An 18,701-nucleotide genomic window follows, 5' to 3' on the forward strand; every position below is an offset into this window, starting at 1 on the left:
GTAGCTAAGGACTAGTACATGGTGGCATACAGCACCTCACCGCATCTGCCATGCCCTGCTTTCCAAAAATCACACTGCCAGGCCCAGGTGCTGCGAGCCCGCCTAGCTGCCTGTACATCAACGATCAGCATCATAGTCAAGAACAGCATAGACGGATTGACCCCAGGCTTTGCTGGTGGTGGACGGTGGATGGAAATTTCGGATGCTGCTCCATAGACAGTTGAGGTGAGATAAATCTAGCAAAGCACTCGTCACCAGCTGCTCCATATCGCGAGGGGGCCGCAAAAAGATTGGTACTGGGGGTGCGACGGGCCTTCACCCACAGACCCGGGCGCAAGCGGACAAGACGACAGAGGCAGAGATGGCAGATCCCATGTCGCATAAGCTGGATGCGGTATTGACGGCAGTTGAGAGACTCGGAGAGACGATGAATCAAATCCGCACCTCTCTAGAAGGTAAAATTGACAAAGTGGCACTTGATCTAACACTGTTGCATGCAGACCATCGGATGCTCGCAGACCGTACTGCTGCCACTGAGGGGGAAATTGCGGAGGTTTCGCCACAAATGTCCACAGCCCAGAAGAACATCCGTGATTTGCTCAACCGAGTAGAATTCCTGGAAGATAGAGCGGAGGATGCCGAAGACAGGGCCCATCGCAATAACGTACTCCTCGTGGGCCTTCCGGAGGGCCCAGAAGGGACGAATGCAGTAACCTATGTGGAGGACTGGATCCGTTCGCTGCTGCCTGGTGAGGTTCTGTCCCCACATTTTGTTGTTGAAAGAGCGCACAGGGTACCGGCCAAACCCACACCTCCGGCTCAACCCAAGACTGTTTCTAATCCGCCTATTAAACTATAGTGACAGAGACGCTGTTCTTCAAGGGACTAGAAAATTGCAGGACATACAAGTGGACAATCATAAAGTAATGATCTTCCCAGACTACACGTTTCAAGTTCAGAAACCGTGCCACTCCTATTTATCGGTGAAGAGACGCCTGCGCCAATGTCATCTTAAGTACTCACTGTTGTTCCCCGCAAAGTTGAGGGTCATGGCAAATAGAAAGACACATTTTTTCACAACACCGGAAGGTGCAGAGGAATGACTGGACTCTTTTGACTCATCACAGTCTGGGGGCTGAGAAAAACCGCCAGAGGGCACTCTACGGTGCCGTAGAAGGAGGTGGAGAGGATCGCAGTCTTCTGCCCCTCAGGCATGTGGCCCGACGCCAGAACTGATATTGAGCGGACAACTTGAGGCGGTTCAGGCAGTGGTGAACATCAGCGGATCCCCAGAGGGGGATTCCGACTCAGACTCCGATCACCAAGGGTCAAATAGTGAAGAGGAACTCTCGGATGCTTTCCCTGTTTCCCAAGGCTCCTGTGTACTGCCACATGTCACTCCACAGACCTCAGATAACATTGCCTGAATTTGTAAATAATTAATGCTAATTTCTTCTTTCCTCCACACCCTGAGCGACGCACAGACCTTTATGCCCCGCAAGTATAAAAATGCCCAGTATGCTGTATCTGCATTGTAATGACTGCACTTACTATTTATGCATAGGTCAGCATTGCAGGATGGGTCCTGGATTAATGAAAGCATTCTTTTCGTCAACTTTGCAATATATGGGAATTTTATGTATAATACACAGGCAGTGGCCCCGCCCAAGAACGGGTCTGGCCAGGGACAGGCTCAGCTATGTAGGACGCCCCCCCCCCTTTATTTTCCTTGACTCCTAAGCTGCTGTGCACAATAGCCTCCCCCAGACGTTATCTGTGTGGAATTGCGTTCTAAGTTTGGGCAGTTGCCTGTTGCAAAATTGCTCTCATGGTGTTTTTGATTGTAAGTTGTTTTTATGTTTTCTCTGCCACCATTACCAGACAAAAGTATGATTGTTACACAGTCGGACTCCGCACAGAAGCACATACTAAAATGGTCTATGCACGCCCACTGCACCCTCTCCCGCCACACGGTTGGGTGGGCTCAGTTGCACCTCTGACACTCACTGGTTATGGCACCCATTAAAATAGGCACATGGAACGTGCAAGGTATCCATAGCCCGGAACAGCCCTATCTTATATACTCCTAGCTGAAACGCCATCATATACAAATAGCGCTCCTTCATGAGACACATTTAGCCCAAACAGAAGTCACGCGACTCCACAGACGATGGAGTGGGCAACTATATGCGACAGGGTAGTCTGCATGCGCACAGGGAGTCCTAGTGTGGGTGAGGCCGGGCACTCTATTTAAAGTGGTGGATGCATTGGTGGACGGGGAGGGCAGATATGTTATAGTTAAAGGAGTGCTTGATGGGAAGCTGGTAGTATTGGCATCGCTTTACGCACCCAATACTGAGCAAGCGGCCTTCTCTAGATCTCTTATCGCAAAAGCTGTCTACATGGCCTGATCGCCCTATGATCCTGGGTGGAGACTATAATTGTGTACTGGATGTCTCCTTGGACCGGTCCTTCCCTCCCTTGCCTGGCACCGCCACACACACAGCCACAAAAGCACTAGGGCACTGGGCACTACAGTGGCGCTTCTCTGATGTATGGCGATGCAGAAACCCACTGGACAGGGTCTATTCCTATTATTCCGGGGCCCATAGACTACACGTGCGCTTGGACCGTTTCATGGTGTCCAACAACCTCCTACCATGCATTTCAGACTCCACCTACATGGAACACACACACTCGGATCATAACCCGCACACCATGGAGGTACAGTGGGAGGATGAGTTGCCACCGATCCCGATCTGGCGTCGTCAGCCAGATGTCCTCCTGGACGCGCCCTTTCGGGATTTACTGGCTACTACAGTGGCACAATATTTTGAAGAAAATGCAGGTACAGCTACATCACCATTGGTTGAATGGGATGCCCTTAAGGTGGTTTTTGTATTTTTTAGAGTGCAACAGTACGCCACGCATGCCTGGCCTCATTCGGGCTGCCTGGTATTAGATTTGGAGAAGGCCTTCGATTCTCTGGAATGGCCTTATCTGGCGTCTGTGCTGGTTAAATACGAACTAGGGGAACACTACTTAATTGTACCAACGACCCACTGTCCGGGTTCGTACAGGCAAGATAATATCAGATTGCATTAGAGTGAGACGAGGAACACATCAGGTATGTCCACTATCCCCATTGTTATTTTCTCTAGCTATGGAGCCTTTAGCAGTGCTGCTCTGGAGAGACGGTGAAGAGTGGGGGATACGGTTGGGAGACTGGCTCCACGCCATTTCCTTGTATGCAGATGATCTGTTGTATCTTCGTGATATCACTGCAATCCCGAACTCCATTTCTGATATCCTCAGATCCTTTGAGGAGAAGTCAGAACTCCGGGTTAATTGGGCCAAATCGGGGATCTCTTCATTCAGCGCTCACACGATAGAGGTGGATCTTTCTCTAAATGGCACACCACTCACATGGTACTCCACCACATTCATATACCTAAGCGTTTTTATATATCGCTCACCTGGAGACTTAATGGAAGGCAACTTGACGAGAGCGATCGCAGCCATACACGCTCAAACGCAATTCTGGAAGATGCTTCCGCTGAATGTAATGAATCACGTCACCCTGCTGAAAATGATTATACTCCCCAAATTGCTCTATTATTTTTCAAATACTCTACTATATATTCCACCTAAGAAATTTCGTGACTTGGAGTGACTATCCCGGGACTGAATCTGGAATAAGGGAAGGCCACGTATCGCTTTGTGGAAATTGTATGCTCCCACTTGCCAGGTGGGACTGTCAGTCCCTAGTATGGAACTGTACTATCTGGCTGCCCAGCTCCACTAGACGACAAAGTGGTTGAATGACAAGTGCCTGGAAGACACAGCGACAATGCACCAGCCCTGGTCCCATTCCCCAATTTGTCACCTGTTCCATCCCAATGCCAAACTCCCGTGGCCATCACTGTTACATTTAAGAGTAGCCCATAGATGGTATAAAAGAAGTTTATATCTCACCTGCAAGAGACTGCCATACGCCCCGATTATACCATTGATGGGGACACCATGGGGTAGGCTGGGTACCCCAGAAGCGGCCCTAATGACCTGGCGTGTGGCAGAGCTCGACACATTGGGCGACCTATATAGGCATGGCACATTACTTGCATTCGCAGCGCTAGTCAAAGATAATGAGCTGCCAGCGGGCCAATTTCTGTTACACACTTTTCTCCTGAAAGCTCTATCAGCTGCCTGGGGAGATCTGGCAATTGAGTCACCGACACATCTGTTAGTTCAATATTTACAATGGGTGCGGGGTCACATGTGCTGCATTGGCTGGTGGAGGCACTTCTTACACAGACTCTGAGACCGATGCAACGTCTTAAATCAGATGGGAGGCGGCTAGAGGCCGGCCTTGGACGGACAAGGAATGGGAAGCCATAATAGCGGGTGCTCAGAACATACCAAGAAACTTGAGATTTAACTTATTCTAACATACATTATACAGAGTGCATATCTCACACCGGATATGATAAATAGATACTTTCACATTGCTGATCCTGCATGGCCACGCTGTCAGTACATGGATGCAGACCTGCTGCATATGCTGTGAGCTTGTGCATCTCTGCAGCATTATTGGCAAGAAGTAGTCACAATCCTAGCTTCATGCACGAATACAGAGATGCCATTGTCATAGGAAGTCTGCCTACTGGGGCTGTACACTAGATCAAAAAAATAAAGTCACCCCGAAGTTCGGAGATCTGGGTCTCATTATTGCAAAACGTCTCATAACGAAAAAGAGGAAGAATGCAGTCCCACCAGAGATACTTAGCTGGAAGCGTTCATTCATAATATGGGCACAGGCGGAAAGTACGGCACTACATAGAGTGGAGACAGCTGGGCTTCGTAAATTACCCATTGCACAGAGATGGGACACATTGCGTGCTATCTTACAGACCGGCAGCCCGATAGCAGTTGATATCGCCCTGTTAGTCGAGCAGTGATAACTACACCAGCTCCCCACCTTTTAGCCAAGGAGAGTTGATACGCCTCAGAGTCAGCAGAATAGTTGAATGTCGTTCACCCTGGTATGCCGTGGACACTTATCCACACCTCCTTCGTCCTCGGGCACAAGGGGCCTCTTTGCTGGCAAACTGTTTTGCTCTGTTATGTGCGATATGTCAACTGTCCACCAGGTATATGGTTACGTAGAAATGTATCGATCAAACATCATTGTATTCAATCTTGCACCATTGATATGGACTGTATTTAATGGATGGTAGAAGTTATTTTTATGTTTTAAGTTTCAGTTTGTTTTGAACATTTTGGAAAATTAGATCTATTGGTACACACTGGTGATCACTATATGTGCTCTATCATCATTCAAGTCCTTTCTCCTGCTAAGAAGTGAGTTGACGATAAGACCCAATTGGCAACGAATTGTATGTTTATGGTGTACACACGCTAGTTTCTGTCAGGACTGCTCAAATAAGATGTGTTCAGTGTACGCAGAAGACAACAATGACACTAATCTGCAAACTGTGATGTAGCTCAATTGTGGGCAATGGCATGCAGAGGCACTCGTACATATGTACATGTAGGATATAAATGTCTGTAATAGTGAATAGCATATATGTGTTAATTATATATCGCTGTGATGGACGAAGCTATTTTGCACATGGGAATTGTATTTCTGATACCCACATCTATATATTTTTGTATGGATTTGTGATGTTAGTTATGTTAAAAAGAAAAATACCAATAAAGATATTTAAACAAAAAAAATTCACAGGGTAGGGTGTTGTTGTTTTTTTTTTTTTACTTCTGATATGGCTTACACTTACACTTGGACCCGGTGCTCGGTGAACCATCAGGATCTTGCATCAGTAACCCAGCTGAAGATTCAACCCACTGGACACCGACTAGATCGCTTTAGAATTATAATTGCGGGATGTTACAGCTTTATCTCCACACAGGAGAAAAGAAGTGTCACTGGTGGGGTCCTTTCCTCTTCTATTCAGATGAAGACGGCGATATTTCCTGGAGCATTGATATAATGTTTCCCATAAGGAAGAAAGGTGTGAACACTATGGCGCTGGTCTGTGTGAAAGAAGTTAAAGGGAGTTGATACAATATAGCAAGATGTATATCCAGACCAGACATGACTGACTGTGGTCCATATGAGATGAAACACTGGCTCATTTCAGAGCCCTACGGATTGATAGTTTTAGAGGCGATGCCGCTGTGAAGCTGAAACATCTCATGTCAGTAAACTCTCTAGTGAAGACACCATGTAGAAGACATCTCATTTAAAGGCAATATTGTTCCAGAGCCAGTAATCGCAATACACAGAATATGAATACAAAGAATTTAACATTGTGACCCATCATTTGTAGTAGCACGTTGTTAAAAACGTAAATAATCAGAGGTCACGTTAAAACTATTATCTATTTTATTCTATCATGCAGAAAAGGGTTAGACTTCTGGAAGAAATGGCTCTGTCCCTTGCTTAAAGTAAACGTAGCCTCAAGCGCCACTTATATCACAGAATAGACTCGCCAGTAATATATCATGCAGAAGCAGCACGTTTTTGGCAGTCTGGAAGGCCACGAGGGTGGAAATATTAGTCGTCTAACTAGATTTTAAGTTATTTTAATAGCGTCCTCTAATTCTTTGACTTTTTTTAATCTCTGTTTTAACCATGCTTTACACTTCAAGACTCCTTGGTATGGACAGCTCTAGGAAGTGGTCTTTTTACATAGTATACTTAAAAAGAGGTATGATGTGTAAGGAGTCCAGGTATCCCTTATGAGTGGACAGGAGCTTGCTCTAGCAATCACAAGGGGCTCTGTCTAGGGTAGTGTGGTCGAGCAGCCTTAGGCGTATCAGAGAGGAGTGTCAGAAATGTGTAGCACACACAGAGTCCATAAATGATACACACACTCAAAAAGGAGATCCACAATATAGATGTTTAACCCCAGAACTTCGTTATCAGGTAAGTACTTTTTCGTAATAAACGTTTTTACAGTTTTAGCACAGTTAACCAACAGTGCGTTTTTACGCATAATGCTTTCCAATGGGAGAAAGAAAATTTACAAAATACATATACTTGCGAGGGTTGTATGATGGTACAACACATGCCTGAACAACACATGCCTATACCACGTGATCTCTACCATGACCGCGTCTTTACCATGCATGCCTTTACCACACATGCCTTTGCCAAGCATGTCTTTGGCATGCAATTCTGTGGTAAAGACATGATACGCAAAAGGACATGGGTGTTAAAGATCATACCCCTGCGAAACACCCTGACCCAGCCCCCACGCCCTGAGGCCTAAAACCGCTACTGCCCTGTAAACTGTCCCTTTTCCCCTGCACCACCCTTAGCCCTAAAAACTATCCCCTGCCCCAAAAACTATCCCAACCATAGCCCCTCACCCTGAGCTCTAAAAACTACTGTCCCCTACATTCCTAAAGTACCCTGACCTAGCCCCCTCGCCCTGAGGCCTAAACCTGCCCCTGTCTTGTAAACTGTCCCTTTTCCCGCGCCCTTAGCCCAAAAACTGTCCCGCCCTAAAAACGACCCCAACACCAGCCCCGCCCTGAGCCCTAAAAAATGTCCTCTACACCTGCTAAGTACCCTGACCCAGCCCACCCCTGAGCCCTAAAACTGCTTCCTGCCCTACAAAAAACCCTGACTTCCTCCTGTCTCCTAAAATCTACCCCACCCCAAAAAAACTACCCCTCCACCCTCCCAAGACCCAGCCCAGCCCCACTTACTTTTTTTTTACCTTAGTTGGAAATTATTTTCTTTTAATTTAAACCATAACAATTATTTGTAAAAACTAATTGTATATTTAAATTAGTTAAAGGTTTCATTCAAAATGAGTTAACAGAGCTGGAGCATTTTTTATTTTTGCTTTACATTTTATACATGCAATTCATTTACATTAACATTTAACATAAAAATATGTTTACTAATTCATTATAAAGTTTCATAATCTTTTTACATTTTCCCTACGGATCACCATAGGGGTGCTCCAACCCTAATGTTGAGTCTCCCTGTGGTAAAGCTTAGGGAAAAGTAAGCACATTTATTTACCTCGAGAACAATCAGTAAACATAATCGTATGTTAAATTTAAATTTAGAACTAAAAATGCTTCAAAGCTCTTAAATTAATTTTGAATTTAAATGTCTAATTCAGTAAAATATATTAAACTAAATAAAACTGTTTTTGAATTTCTCGAATTACCACAATTGTGCATCACTCTCTTTTTATCAGGAGTGGCAAGTTACCAAGAATTAGCATCATTATACAAAGGCCATAATTTTAATAGAGGTGGGTATCATGCTGTAGATGCAGCCAGGTTACATACAAATATCACTATGCAAGGACCATCAGTTTGCCAGGGGTGTGCCTCATGCTACAGATGCACACTAGTTTCCTAAAAATAACACCATTATGCAAGACAGAGCATTTTACCAGGCAGTTATAGCACAAGAACCACACTTAAACCTAGAGTAACCTGGGCAATTAACAGTTCTTCATATATAGCGGTTCCCATTGGTCTCATTCAAATCTACTTCTGAGGAACAGCTCAAATGGCTGTATGCAACTAATGCTTAATAACTGAATAAAGATATAAAACCCACCGGTCAGATCTTACTGTACAAAGAGCAACCTGTATTAGACAGTAATCAACATCCAACATTAATATAGTGTTCTAGATAAATACATCAGTGCGATGTGTCCCAGTGAGCAAGGAAACAGCAACCAAATGTACCAAAAGCCAAGTGACTGTGACGTGACTACATCTTTGAGTGTTTATAGCAAACAACAAACACAATTTCAACCAATGAGCCAATGTCACAAATTTCGTCTGTTTGTTATGCATGCTGATGACGTTTCAACTCTCAGCTTGATACAGGGGTCTCATCAAGACAAGAATGATGGCACAAAATTGCCAAGAGGCCAAGTAGTAAGGGGTGATGTTGGTTCAAAAATTGTGTAAGCCACATTTATAATTATCTCACTAAGTGATGGTAACCCTCATTGAGGGGGAGCACTCTACATCAGTAGTGCTGTAGCAGCAGAAGGATGCCCGTCAGTTTCTGATGTGAATGAATTTGCACGGGACATGGACAGGAATCATCCCGTGGTGTCATCATGGTTGGCGGCTATCCTCACTGGAAAGGGATGGCTCCTCTCGGCTACATTACTTACACTCAATGAAACACAGATAAGCAGATGCACAGACATGCACCTGCATGCATTTCCTTTTTGTATACTTTTGTTTCCCTGTAGTTCTAACACCTGCTCTGCAGCTCCTTTCCTTTCCTCTACCACATATGGCCAAACCATTGCATTCTAGTTTTTATAGAGCAAACTAGACCCAAGACATCGGGTAACAGAGCGCTTCACATTGCACCAGTTTCGTTACAGAACAACACATTCATTTTTATCATGCAGGGGAGATTAAGTGATTTTCCCAGAATCACCGGATGTTTAGCATCGTTGCCGAGGCTCGAACCTGGTTCCCCAGGTACGAGGTCGACCGCTCTAGCGGTAAGGCTACATCCTCTCCACCTATTTTCTATCACTGGTCCCTGGAGGAGAGAGGGGTTTACATGCGTGCCTTAGTGCTGTCTGGACAGGATCAAATGGGATTACTGAGGGTAGAAGGAAGTAGACATGCAGTAATGCCTCAAGACTGGGGAATGCGCCAAGGAGGCAAATGGAAGTGTGCAGTGGTTGCAGTGCCTACTTAGGTGGAGTACAGAAGGGCTTCTGGTGAATTGAGGGACTTGTGGAGGGTTGGCAATGGGTGTCCCTCAGGCAGCTGAGAGTAGGGAATACACTGTCCACATGGCTGTGCCACTGGCTGCTGGGTAAAAGACCTCCGGTTAAAAGGGTGAGCCTCTGGAAATCAGGGGACTCACCCAAAAGATGTGTGATCATGCTTTGGGGTTCCTTTTTAAATTTCCTGTTTTTTTATTCTTCTAAAGCAAGGGAACTTTTTTTAACTGCCTGGAAACAGGTTTTCAGTTATCCCTGGGCAGTGTGCTAAGGAGTAATTTTTTGGGATCTGAACATCATACCTTACCTCAATACACATCAATACACCGTTATGTTGCACCACTGCAGTGAAACCAAAAAACTGTAGGGGCACAATAAGGGCCAGACAAAAAGCAAAAACAATGTAGCAGTAAGTGACACTACAAGTAAAATGCCTTTATCAAGCTGAAGCATATTATGGTTTGCAAGCTGTTAGGACGAAATACGTTCCTTCTTCATGCAGAAATATAATTCCAGGAGCCAAAAGCCCTCAGGAAGCTAGTTTGACGGAAAAAAAGTTTGATAAAAAATTTCTTAGCTTAATTAAGGTATGATCTTTTCAAGACTTTCATGTTTCTTGGCTTTTTCAGCTAAAACGTGGATACATTTTGTCAGAGATAAAAGACTAATCTCAGTCAACAGCTGCCAGAAAAACTATCTAGCATGCTGCTCCTTTTCTTTGTGAGCGCAGTGTATTTCCAAGAGGAAATAAGGAAAATGAAATTCCCTATTGGATCAGCGATTGTTGACAATCACAAAACCTCCTAGAGTGTCTCTCTAATGTAAACATGCTCATCAATATTGTTGTTAGAAACTTTTGCACAATTTTCTTGATTAAGGTTAGGTGTTCTAGAAAGATTGTGGTTCATGGAGTATTGCAGTAGTGGCTTGATTTTACAGAAGGTAGAACATCTTGCTTTAAAGAACTAAGAGGATTGCAAAACACATTCTTTCAATGATTTTTTAAAAACTTTATTTGAAACTGTCTTCGTTTCCATTAGTTTATATCCTGTATACTGTGATTATTAGTGGGCACTCCTGGAAAATGTAATATTTGTTTATCCTACAGCTAAGTAGCTACGTTAAAAAGTGCAAGTAAATCAGAATTGTGAACAATATAAGATTTGCCTTCTAGAAAGTACAATATGATTTACTTTACAGAACAAAAGGGTTATCAATGTACAGACCTTTATCGCTGTCAGTTTCCATGCGTGATGGGGATTTTGACCTTCTCTTGGCCTCTGGAGTCTCGGTTTCTTTTTTCCCAGTTATACTCAATTTTCCAGAACGACTTCCTTTAAAAAATAAATTCATAAAGGTTTTTGATCGCTTCAGGCTTACTTCATTTCCTAAAGCCACTGGTTTGTCACTCTTCTTCTTCCTCTTTTCCTCTGGAAAGAAAACATATTTACTTTCGAAAAATATGTTAAATTGTATAGCACAAATATTCGAAGGGGCATTACACCACTTTACAAGAGACATTTTATACAGTGATCACACAATGGTTTTTAAACCATTGTACATTGAAAAGCTAGCATAGTTAAAACATAAATATATGTTAAAACATATGTCATGGCAGCTGGGAATACGAAAAAGCACATTTAATGTGTTCCTAAATATAAGTGAAGACTGGATTAGCTACAACTCAAGAGATTTTCAATTCTTTACCTGCAGTAAGGCACCCCAGAAAGACAGAAAAATTAACAGATTTCTTTTTCAATTTTGTTATCTCCAATATCAAATTAAGGCCCAGATGTAGGTAAATGCCTGTTTGCGATTCCTTAATAGCGATTTTTAGGGAATCGCTATTAAGGAATCACAAAATGCCATGTAGGTAGGAATCGCAATATTTTTTGCGATTCCTTAATATTCCTTAATTGTGAATTGCAAATTGTGATTCACAAATTAAGGAATACCTTCCCATTTAATCCTACGGGCCTCTGTATGACGGTACAATGCGTATTATTATTATTATTATTATTATGTTTCTTATATAGCGCCTGAATCGACCCCCGAAGGGGTATCTCCGCGCTTGCCTTGGGAACCCGTCCTGGCTTTTTCCCTGTGAGATAGCCCCTACAGGGCATCCCCAAGGTGAAAGCCAGGCATCCCGCCGCGGGGGGGCCGTTGTGGAGATTAAACAAGCTTAATGCCCAGAGTTGCAGAGTGTGAACCCATGATTAGGTCAGGCACCGAAGCGAGAATTATCAAGTCCATGGACATTTGAGCTCAAGACCCTGCCGCGTCGGGAATTGAACCCTGGTCCCGGGTCTGACCTCTGCTTCAGGGTCTGCCTGCTCTAACCAGTGAGCCACACTTCTCGGTACCACGCGTACCGTTACAACGCAGGTTTTACAACGCAAGTCGTTACAACGACTTGCGTTGGGGGGCGCTGGATAGTGAATAGTTTAATTTACTATTCCAAATCCAGTCACCGTGGATAGTAGGGAAGGTGTTGGATAGTAAATTAAACTATTCCCTATCCTAGTGCGCCCTCCAGCGAAAGTCGTTGTAACGACTTTCGTTGTAAAACCTGTGTTGTAATGGTACTGGGTTGTTAGAGTTTCATTGTAAAGGATGTTCCCCGTAGGAATGAATAGGAATTGCTCCTGCAATTTGCGAGTCACCAAGAGGCACTCGCAAATTGCGGGTGCAATTTCAAGAGTGCCAGGGTTCCAAAAGGACACCCTGTTGCACCCCTGAAATGTGCATGTGTGCACATGTGGCGCACATACATGCCCTAAGGGCATGAATGTGTGCCGCATGCCACTTAAAAAAAAGCAAAAAAGTGCTTTTTTAAAGGAAATTGCTAATTACCACCAACTTGAAGTTGGTGGTAATTAGCGATTCCTTAAGGCTAAAGCGCACTTTCTTTTGTGTTACTTACATTGCATTTAAGGAATCGCAATTTGCGATTCCTTAAATGCAAGAGCAAAATAAGGAATCGCAATTTTGCGATTCCTTATTTTGCTAGTAGGTTTCAACTTACCTACATTGGTCGCTGCCAAATAGCGATCGCAGATGCTGAAATTCAGCGTTAGCGCTCGCTATTTGTCCACCTACATCTGGCCCGATGTTAGATAACCAGTCTCTGGAGTTTTGAGTTCATTAACTGGGTGTGGTACTGGTAGAGTAGTGTATTGTATCTGACCCCGATTCTGAGTGGGTTGAAACAGGGGGAGGCATTTTCTCCACCCGGTAATTACCAGGACTCTACAGACAACTATTTAGCAGGTGGAGTAAATAACTCCTATTCAGAGTTTTTATCTTACAAACGAAGGCAAAACATTGACAATTAACATTTATTGCGCCACATTTTGCATGGTTTGCCATTTAACCTGGAGAAATCTTCAGAAGGGCAGCGTTTACACAAAAACTGTGAATTCTGGTCCAAGTGCAAACATCCGTTTTGTCACGAATCGAAATTCACCTTCAAACTCTGAGTCACAGTCTCTTTGCCAGTTTTTTATTTTCCTTGTAAGAAATTATTTACATTCATAGTCTTCAAAGGTAAAAAGGGTTGGCAACAATCGCCAACTCTATTGAGTCAGGCTGTCAGAACCCTCCTTTTTCCACAATGTTACAGGGTTCAGTATTATCAGTTACCCTACTACTCTTGGGAAAGCTGTTGATTTAACCGTTTAAGACAGAGGTCTCCAAACTGGTCCTGGAGGGCCGGATCCATGCCAGTTTTTTGGGATATCCCCATTGGGATACATGTAGTAATTTTAAAAATCTGGCATGGATCCGGCCCTCCAGGACCGGTTTGGAGACTCCTGGTTTAAGAGATCAAAGTCAGCCGCTGGAACAGCAAGGAAGTTAGTAAGAACCCCATCAGCTAACTGCAGTGATCTGTAAGTCTCTGACTTCATTCCTTGTACAGGATTACAATCCGTAACATTCTTTTTTATTTGTATTTTTGTTGTTTAAAGTCCAGCTCGGTATATTACGTACACAAAGGCATCTAATATGGAAACAGACTAGAGGCCCTAATGAATTGGCAATGGTAGGGTCCAGAAGAAACAGTCGCCACATGTATGTGCCTGGAACAATAGGACCGTTGAGGTAGTAGAGTGGGAGCCCAAGAATTACCCAAGGCATCACAGTATCAGTAGGTATATGCAGATCCGCAGGAGCTGTGAAGCGGGACCCAGGGACTGAGAAAGATAACGCAGTAGTATGCATCTGGGGTTTATCCAGAAATGGAGGGCGCGGAACTCATGAATTAGCACAAAGACCCTAGTAGGCTATATATATGGCTATATATATTTACATACTGCTTTTAAAAGGTATTTCTAAATTAAGGTATGCCAGTAAAAAGTCCGTAACTTTGACAATAGAAGGGGTATGAAGAGAAAACAGAAAGAGCACAAAAATTGATGAAACATCACTAATAAGGAAAATTAGAAATACAAGAAGGAAAGAAAAAGGTGAATGGGAGGAAAAAAGGCTGTCCCAAAAAATCTCTGGGCACTAGCACTCAACCAAATCCAATAACCACAAAATGCCAAAATTTCTGAATCTCTCGTCCCACTTTTGATATCATCTTCAGTTATGTTATGTTATGTTATGTTACAGCAATTTGTTAAGCGCACATGTATCCTGAGGTGTCTTGGCTCGGAATACTACTAAGCAGGAAAGAAGCCTAGTTTTTAAAGAGCCATGTTTTAAAATCTTTGAAGATCAGCGTCGGAAAAGCTCTGATGAGGGGGGAATGGCAGATTGTCCCAGAGCTTTGTGGTTCCAACAACAAAGCTTTCGTCTCCCCAACCAGATTTGTGAATTCTGGGAGTCATCATAAGGTTTGCCCCTAGCGAGCGCAAACGTCTTCCAGGAGTTAATAAGTGTACACCCCCTCCACTTACCACCGGTGCGGCTACAGGTAATGTTGCACTTTGACCTGGGACATTCATGCTGCTGGGGGTCAGAGGCTGTAGGTCCCGGGTTGGGGGGGTTGAAAAACATGCTGTGGGGTGGCATAGACCCCGCGCTCCGTGGCAGGTTGAGAGGCTGACCAGGTGACTGACGGGGCATTGCTGCTGCAGCCTGTGGAAGCCTAGATTAGCAAACCCCATGGCTGGAAGAGCCCAGGAGTGGCCTGGCACACCTGGCAGTATCGTGAGACTCCGAATGTCAGCCATTGGTGCAGAGTTCACTACGGCACAAGGGAAATCTCCCTGCACCTAGGGATGAAAATCTGAGCAGACTGGAAGCCCGCATGTCGTTCCTCATCCCCTCTCTCTCCTCCCCCCAACCAAGGCAGGTGGCACTTGGTCCTTGCTATTGTAGTTTCCTAACTATAATATACCTGTAACCTTTGTTTTGAAGTGAATTTCTATGTTTTTTTTTAAAACTGTAACCACTAACCTTTGACAGTGAATGTGTGAGCCAGTGCATGCTGAAATGAATCAGTGAGTGCGTATGTAGTTACTGGTATTGGAGTGTCAATATTTCAGGAATGGTAGTTTGTATTTAACACTAGGTGTATCAAAGGATAGATTAGAGTGTGAGGAGGTGCATCGTATTATCACATGGATGATGTCGTCAGTGATGTCATTTAAAATGTCATCAGTGATGTCATTTGAGATGTCATCAGTGATGTCATCAGTGATGTCACTGACCATGTCATGAATGATGTAATATGTGACATCATCAGCAGTGGATTGCGGGCGTGCGAGTTATAGTAAGTCCAACTAACTATAACGTGGGAATTTCAATGGTTTTGTATGAGTAAAATGTCCAGCTAACTATAACTGGTGTTAAACTTATGTTTTTTTCAGTGAATTTCAAAGGTTTTTTAAATGCTAATTCCTAACTATAACAAATGTGAAACCTATGTTTTTTTTTAATGAATTTCAATGGTTTTTTAAATGCGAATTCCAAACTATAACGATTGTGAAACCTCTGGTTTTTTCACTGAATTTCAAAGGTTTTTTAAAAGCTAATTCCTTTCTATATCGAGTTTGTAACCTACGATTTTTTTTTATTTGCTGTTTTGTGTAAGTATTAATTATTAATAATTTATTTTTGAAATAATATTTTTCCAATGTTTTTCATTTTTTTTAATAATTTTTTCCTGGGGCGCTCAGGGTGCGCGCACCGGTAAGCTCTCCCGAGAGCGCTATTTTTGCGTTTGTTAAAAAAAATATGTATGAAAAGTAAATAATAACGCAAGACATTTAGTACCATACTTATAAAAGCAATATTTTTAATTTACGAAATGAAAATGAATTTACATTTCCGTAAAGCTATCAAAACGTCACTCAGGCGCGCCGCGTAAGGGCACCCGGAAGCGCCTACGTTCGCGCCGCGTAAGCGCCCCCGGAAGCGCTCCGGTGCGCGCAGCGTAAGCGCGCCAAGTCATGTGACCTTAAAATAACTCTTTTCATTGTTTGCTAACAGTTTTTTTTTTTACAAAGAATGAAATCCCCACCCATTTCCTGCACTTCTTCTTTCACTTTTGTGACTGAAAGACCTGTTTTTTGCTCTTGGATCTTTCTTGGATTACCATGGCTGCCAGAACATCCAGCAGTGATGATGACAGAGAGACATTTATTGATGAAGAGGTTCCTCCACCCAGGGTAAAAGAACACTTCATATGAAAGTTTTTTTCCATTCCACATGATCAAAAAAAAGTAAATGCTACAAAGGTGGAGTGCCTGATTTGTCATACCGTCCTCTCACGGGGTGACCCCACCAGAAAATATTCATTTGGGAACTCCACTATGATTCGCCACGTCGAGAGGAGGCACCACCAGAACTTTGCCCGGGAGAGTGTCAGAGTTCTGGCACAAGAGGCTCCCAGGGATGGTGCCTCTACTTCAACCGGAGGACCAACTACATCGGTGAGGGGGCGACCAGAAGAGCTGATCCCTAACATTCAGCCTGCTTTTAATGAAGCCGTAATTAAATGCAAAAAATGTGATCAGCTACTTTGTTATGGGGAACAAAGTGTAATGCTCATGGTTCGAGCAATAGACAACCACCGCTGCCAACCCCAGTCCAAATTTTAATTATTTTTTTTTGCTCCTGTTGAGCAGTTTCCAATTCCCAGTTTTTGTTTTTTTTGAAAAAAAAGGAAAAAAGAAGAAAAAAAAAGTTATTTTCAGAACTACCTCAATTCTCATCAAAGAGCTGTATTCTTAAAAAAATGAAAAAGAGTAACTGAAGTGGAGTGCAGTGAGAGAAGAGATGAAAATGAGTGAGAAAGCAAAGAAAGGGACGAGAGGGGAAGGGAAGTGAAGAAGGGGGACTGAAAGAAGGTGAGTGGCGTGGGGAACGAGAGTGAGGAGAAGGAGAGTGAACATGGGGAATGTGTCAATTGAGTGTGAGACAAGGTGAGTAAGGCAGTGAAGAAACAGAGAAAGTGAAAAAAAAGTTAGAGTAGAAGACTGAAGGCCACATTTATGAGGCCATGCGTCACTTTTATGCCGCCGGTGCGTCACTTTTTGTGACGTACTAGTGGTGTAAAAAATGCACCTTGTTGAGTCATATATACAAAGTGACGCATCTAGGTAGATGCGTCACTTTGTAAACCCCTGCGCCACATTATACCTGTGCCAGGTGTAATGTATGCAAAGAGGGCATATTGACGCAAGAAAGGGTCGTAGAAGTGACGCAGTGAAATCTATGAGATTTCACGGCGTCACTTTTACGACACCGTTGCGTCAAAATCTTGCGCCTGCCTCACAGCTGGCGTAAGACTGACGCAAGCCCTTTCACATGGGGCTGGCCCCATGTGAAAGGACGCATTGCTGGAGTTCCGTCAATTTTGTGACATACTCCAGCAATGCATCAATTTTACGCTTACAGAATCGTCAGAAATACTGACGTATCTGTAAGTCCTTGCGACATAATGCGTCATACATTAAATATGACGCATGAGTAGAAGACTGAAGGCCTAATTTATGAAGCCATGCATCACTTTTACGCCACCGGTGCGTCACTTTTTGTGCTGCACCAGTTGTGTAAAAAATACACCTTGTTGAGTCATATTTACAAAGTGACGCATCTAGGTAAATGCGTCACTTGTAAACCCCTGCGCCACATTATACCTGCGCCAGGTGTAATGTATGCAAAGGGGGCGTATTGACGCAAGAAAGGGTTGTAGAAGTGACGCTGTGAAATCTATGAGATTTCACTGCGTCACTTTTTTTGTGCCTGCCTCACAGCAGCCGTAAAACTGACCCAGGCCCTTTCACATGGGACTAGCCCCATTTGAAAGGATACATTGCTGGAGTTGCATCATTTTTTTGACACACTCCAGCAATGCATCACTTTCCTCTAAACACTCTACTTTATTTTTTTTCTCTTTTTTTTCCACACTGTTTTTCCCCATGGTGCGCTCAGGGTGCGCGAACCGGAGAGCGTACCCGGGAACGCACCCAGCTCTTACCCCGCGAAAATTTCGACAACAAAAAAAAAAGTTTTTTTGCCCTTCAGGGTCCTTCTAGGCCCCCCTCAGAAAACCTAGGGGGTCAGGGGGTGTCTACTCCGCCCCCTTTTAATTATTTCCCCCTTTCTTTTTCACCTCTTGTGTCTCGATTCTACCAAGACACAAGATGGCGGACTCTCCGGACTGTTTAGAATGTTGACAGACACCCGACAGCCAATCAGCTTTCCGCTCGGGCACTCCCGTAGCGGGCCGGGTGCGCTCCCCGGTACAAGCACCGGTGAGCGCCCGCAGCGCGCCTATAGATATATATGTGTTTTTGAAGTTAATTTTCTAAAAAACCACTGGAGCAATTTTCATCAAACATAGCAAAGGCACATCTGCGTACCAGTCCCTACAATGTTGCCAAGTTTGGCGTAATCCCTTTCAGCGGTTCGGGCTGTAGACTTGTCAGACCGTCCTATGGAAATTAACATGGAGAAAACACGTTTTGGGACCCCCCTTTTTTCTCAGCC

General features: G+C 43.8%; 1 protein-coding gene across 1 annotated transcript in view; it reads right to left on the reverse strand.

Moving 5' to 3' along the window:
- Window positions 1-18,701, reverse strand: part of LOC147660886 (PDZ domain-containing protein 7-like) — a gene marked incomplete at its 3' end in the record, with an annotated part of 489,505 nt that overhangs the window by 252,964 nt on the left and 217,840 nt on the right. Inside the window, exons 8-9 of the mRNA XM_086951444.1 lie at window positions 10,982-11,185; window positions 5,874-5,876 (exon numbers count right to left, since the gene is read on the reverse strand). Of these exons, the coding sequence (XP_086807570.1) occupies window positions 5,874-5,876; window positions 10,982-11,185 (207 nt within the window). The remainder of the gene's footprint in view (window positions 1-5,873; window positions 5,877-10,981; window positions 11,186-18,701) is intronic.

The sequence above is a fragment of the Lissotriton vulgaris genome, unplaced genomic scaffold (genome assembly GCF_964263255.1).
Source record: "Lissotriton vulgaris unplaced genomic scaffold, aLisVul1.2 SCAFFOLD_1420, whole genome shotgun sequence".
Classification (NCBI taxonomy): Eukaryota; Metazoa; Chordata; class Amphibia; order Caudata; family Salamandridae; genus Lissotriton; species Lissotriton vulgaris.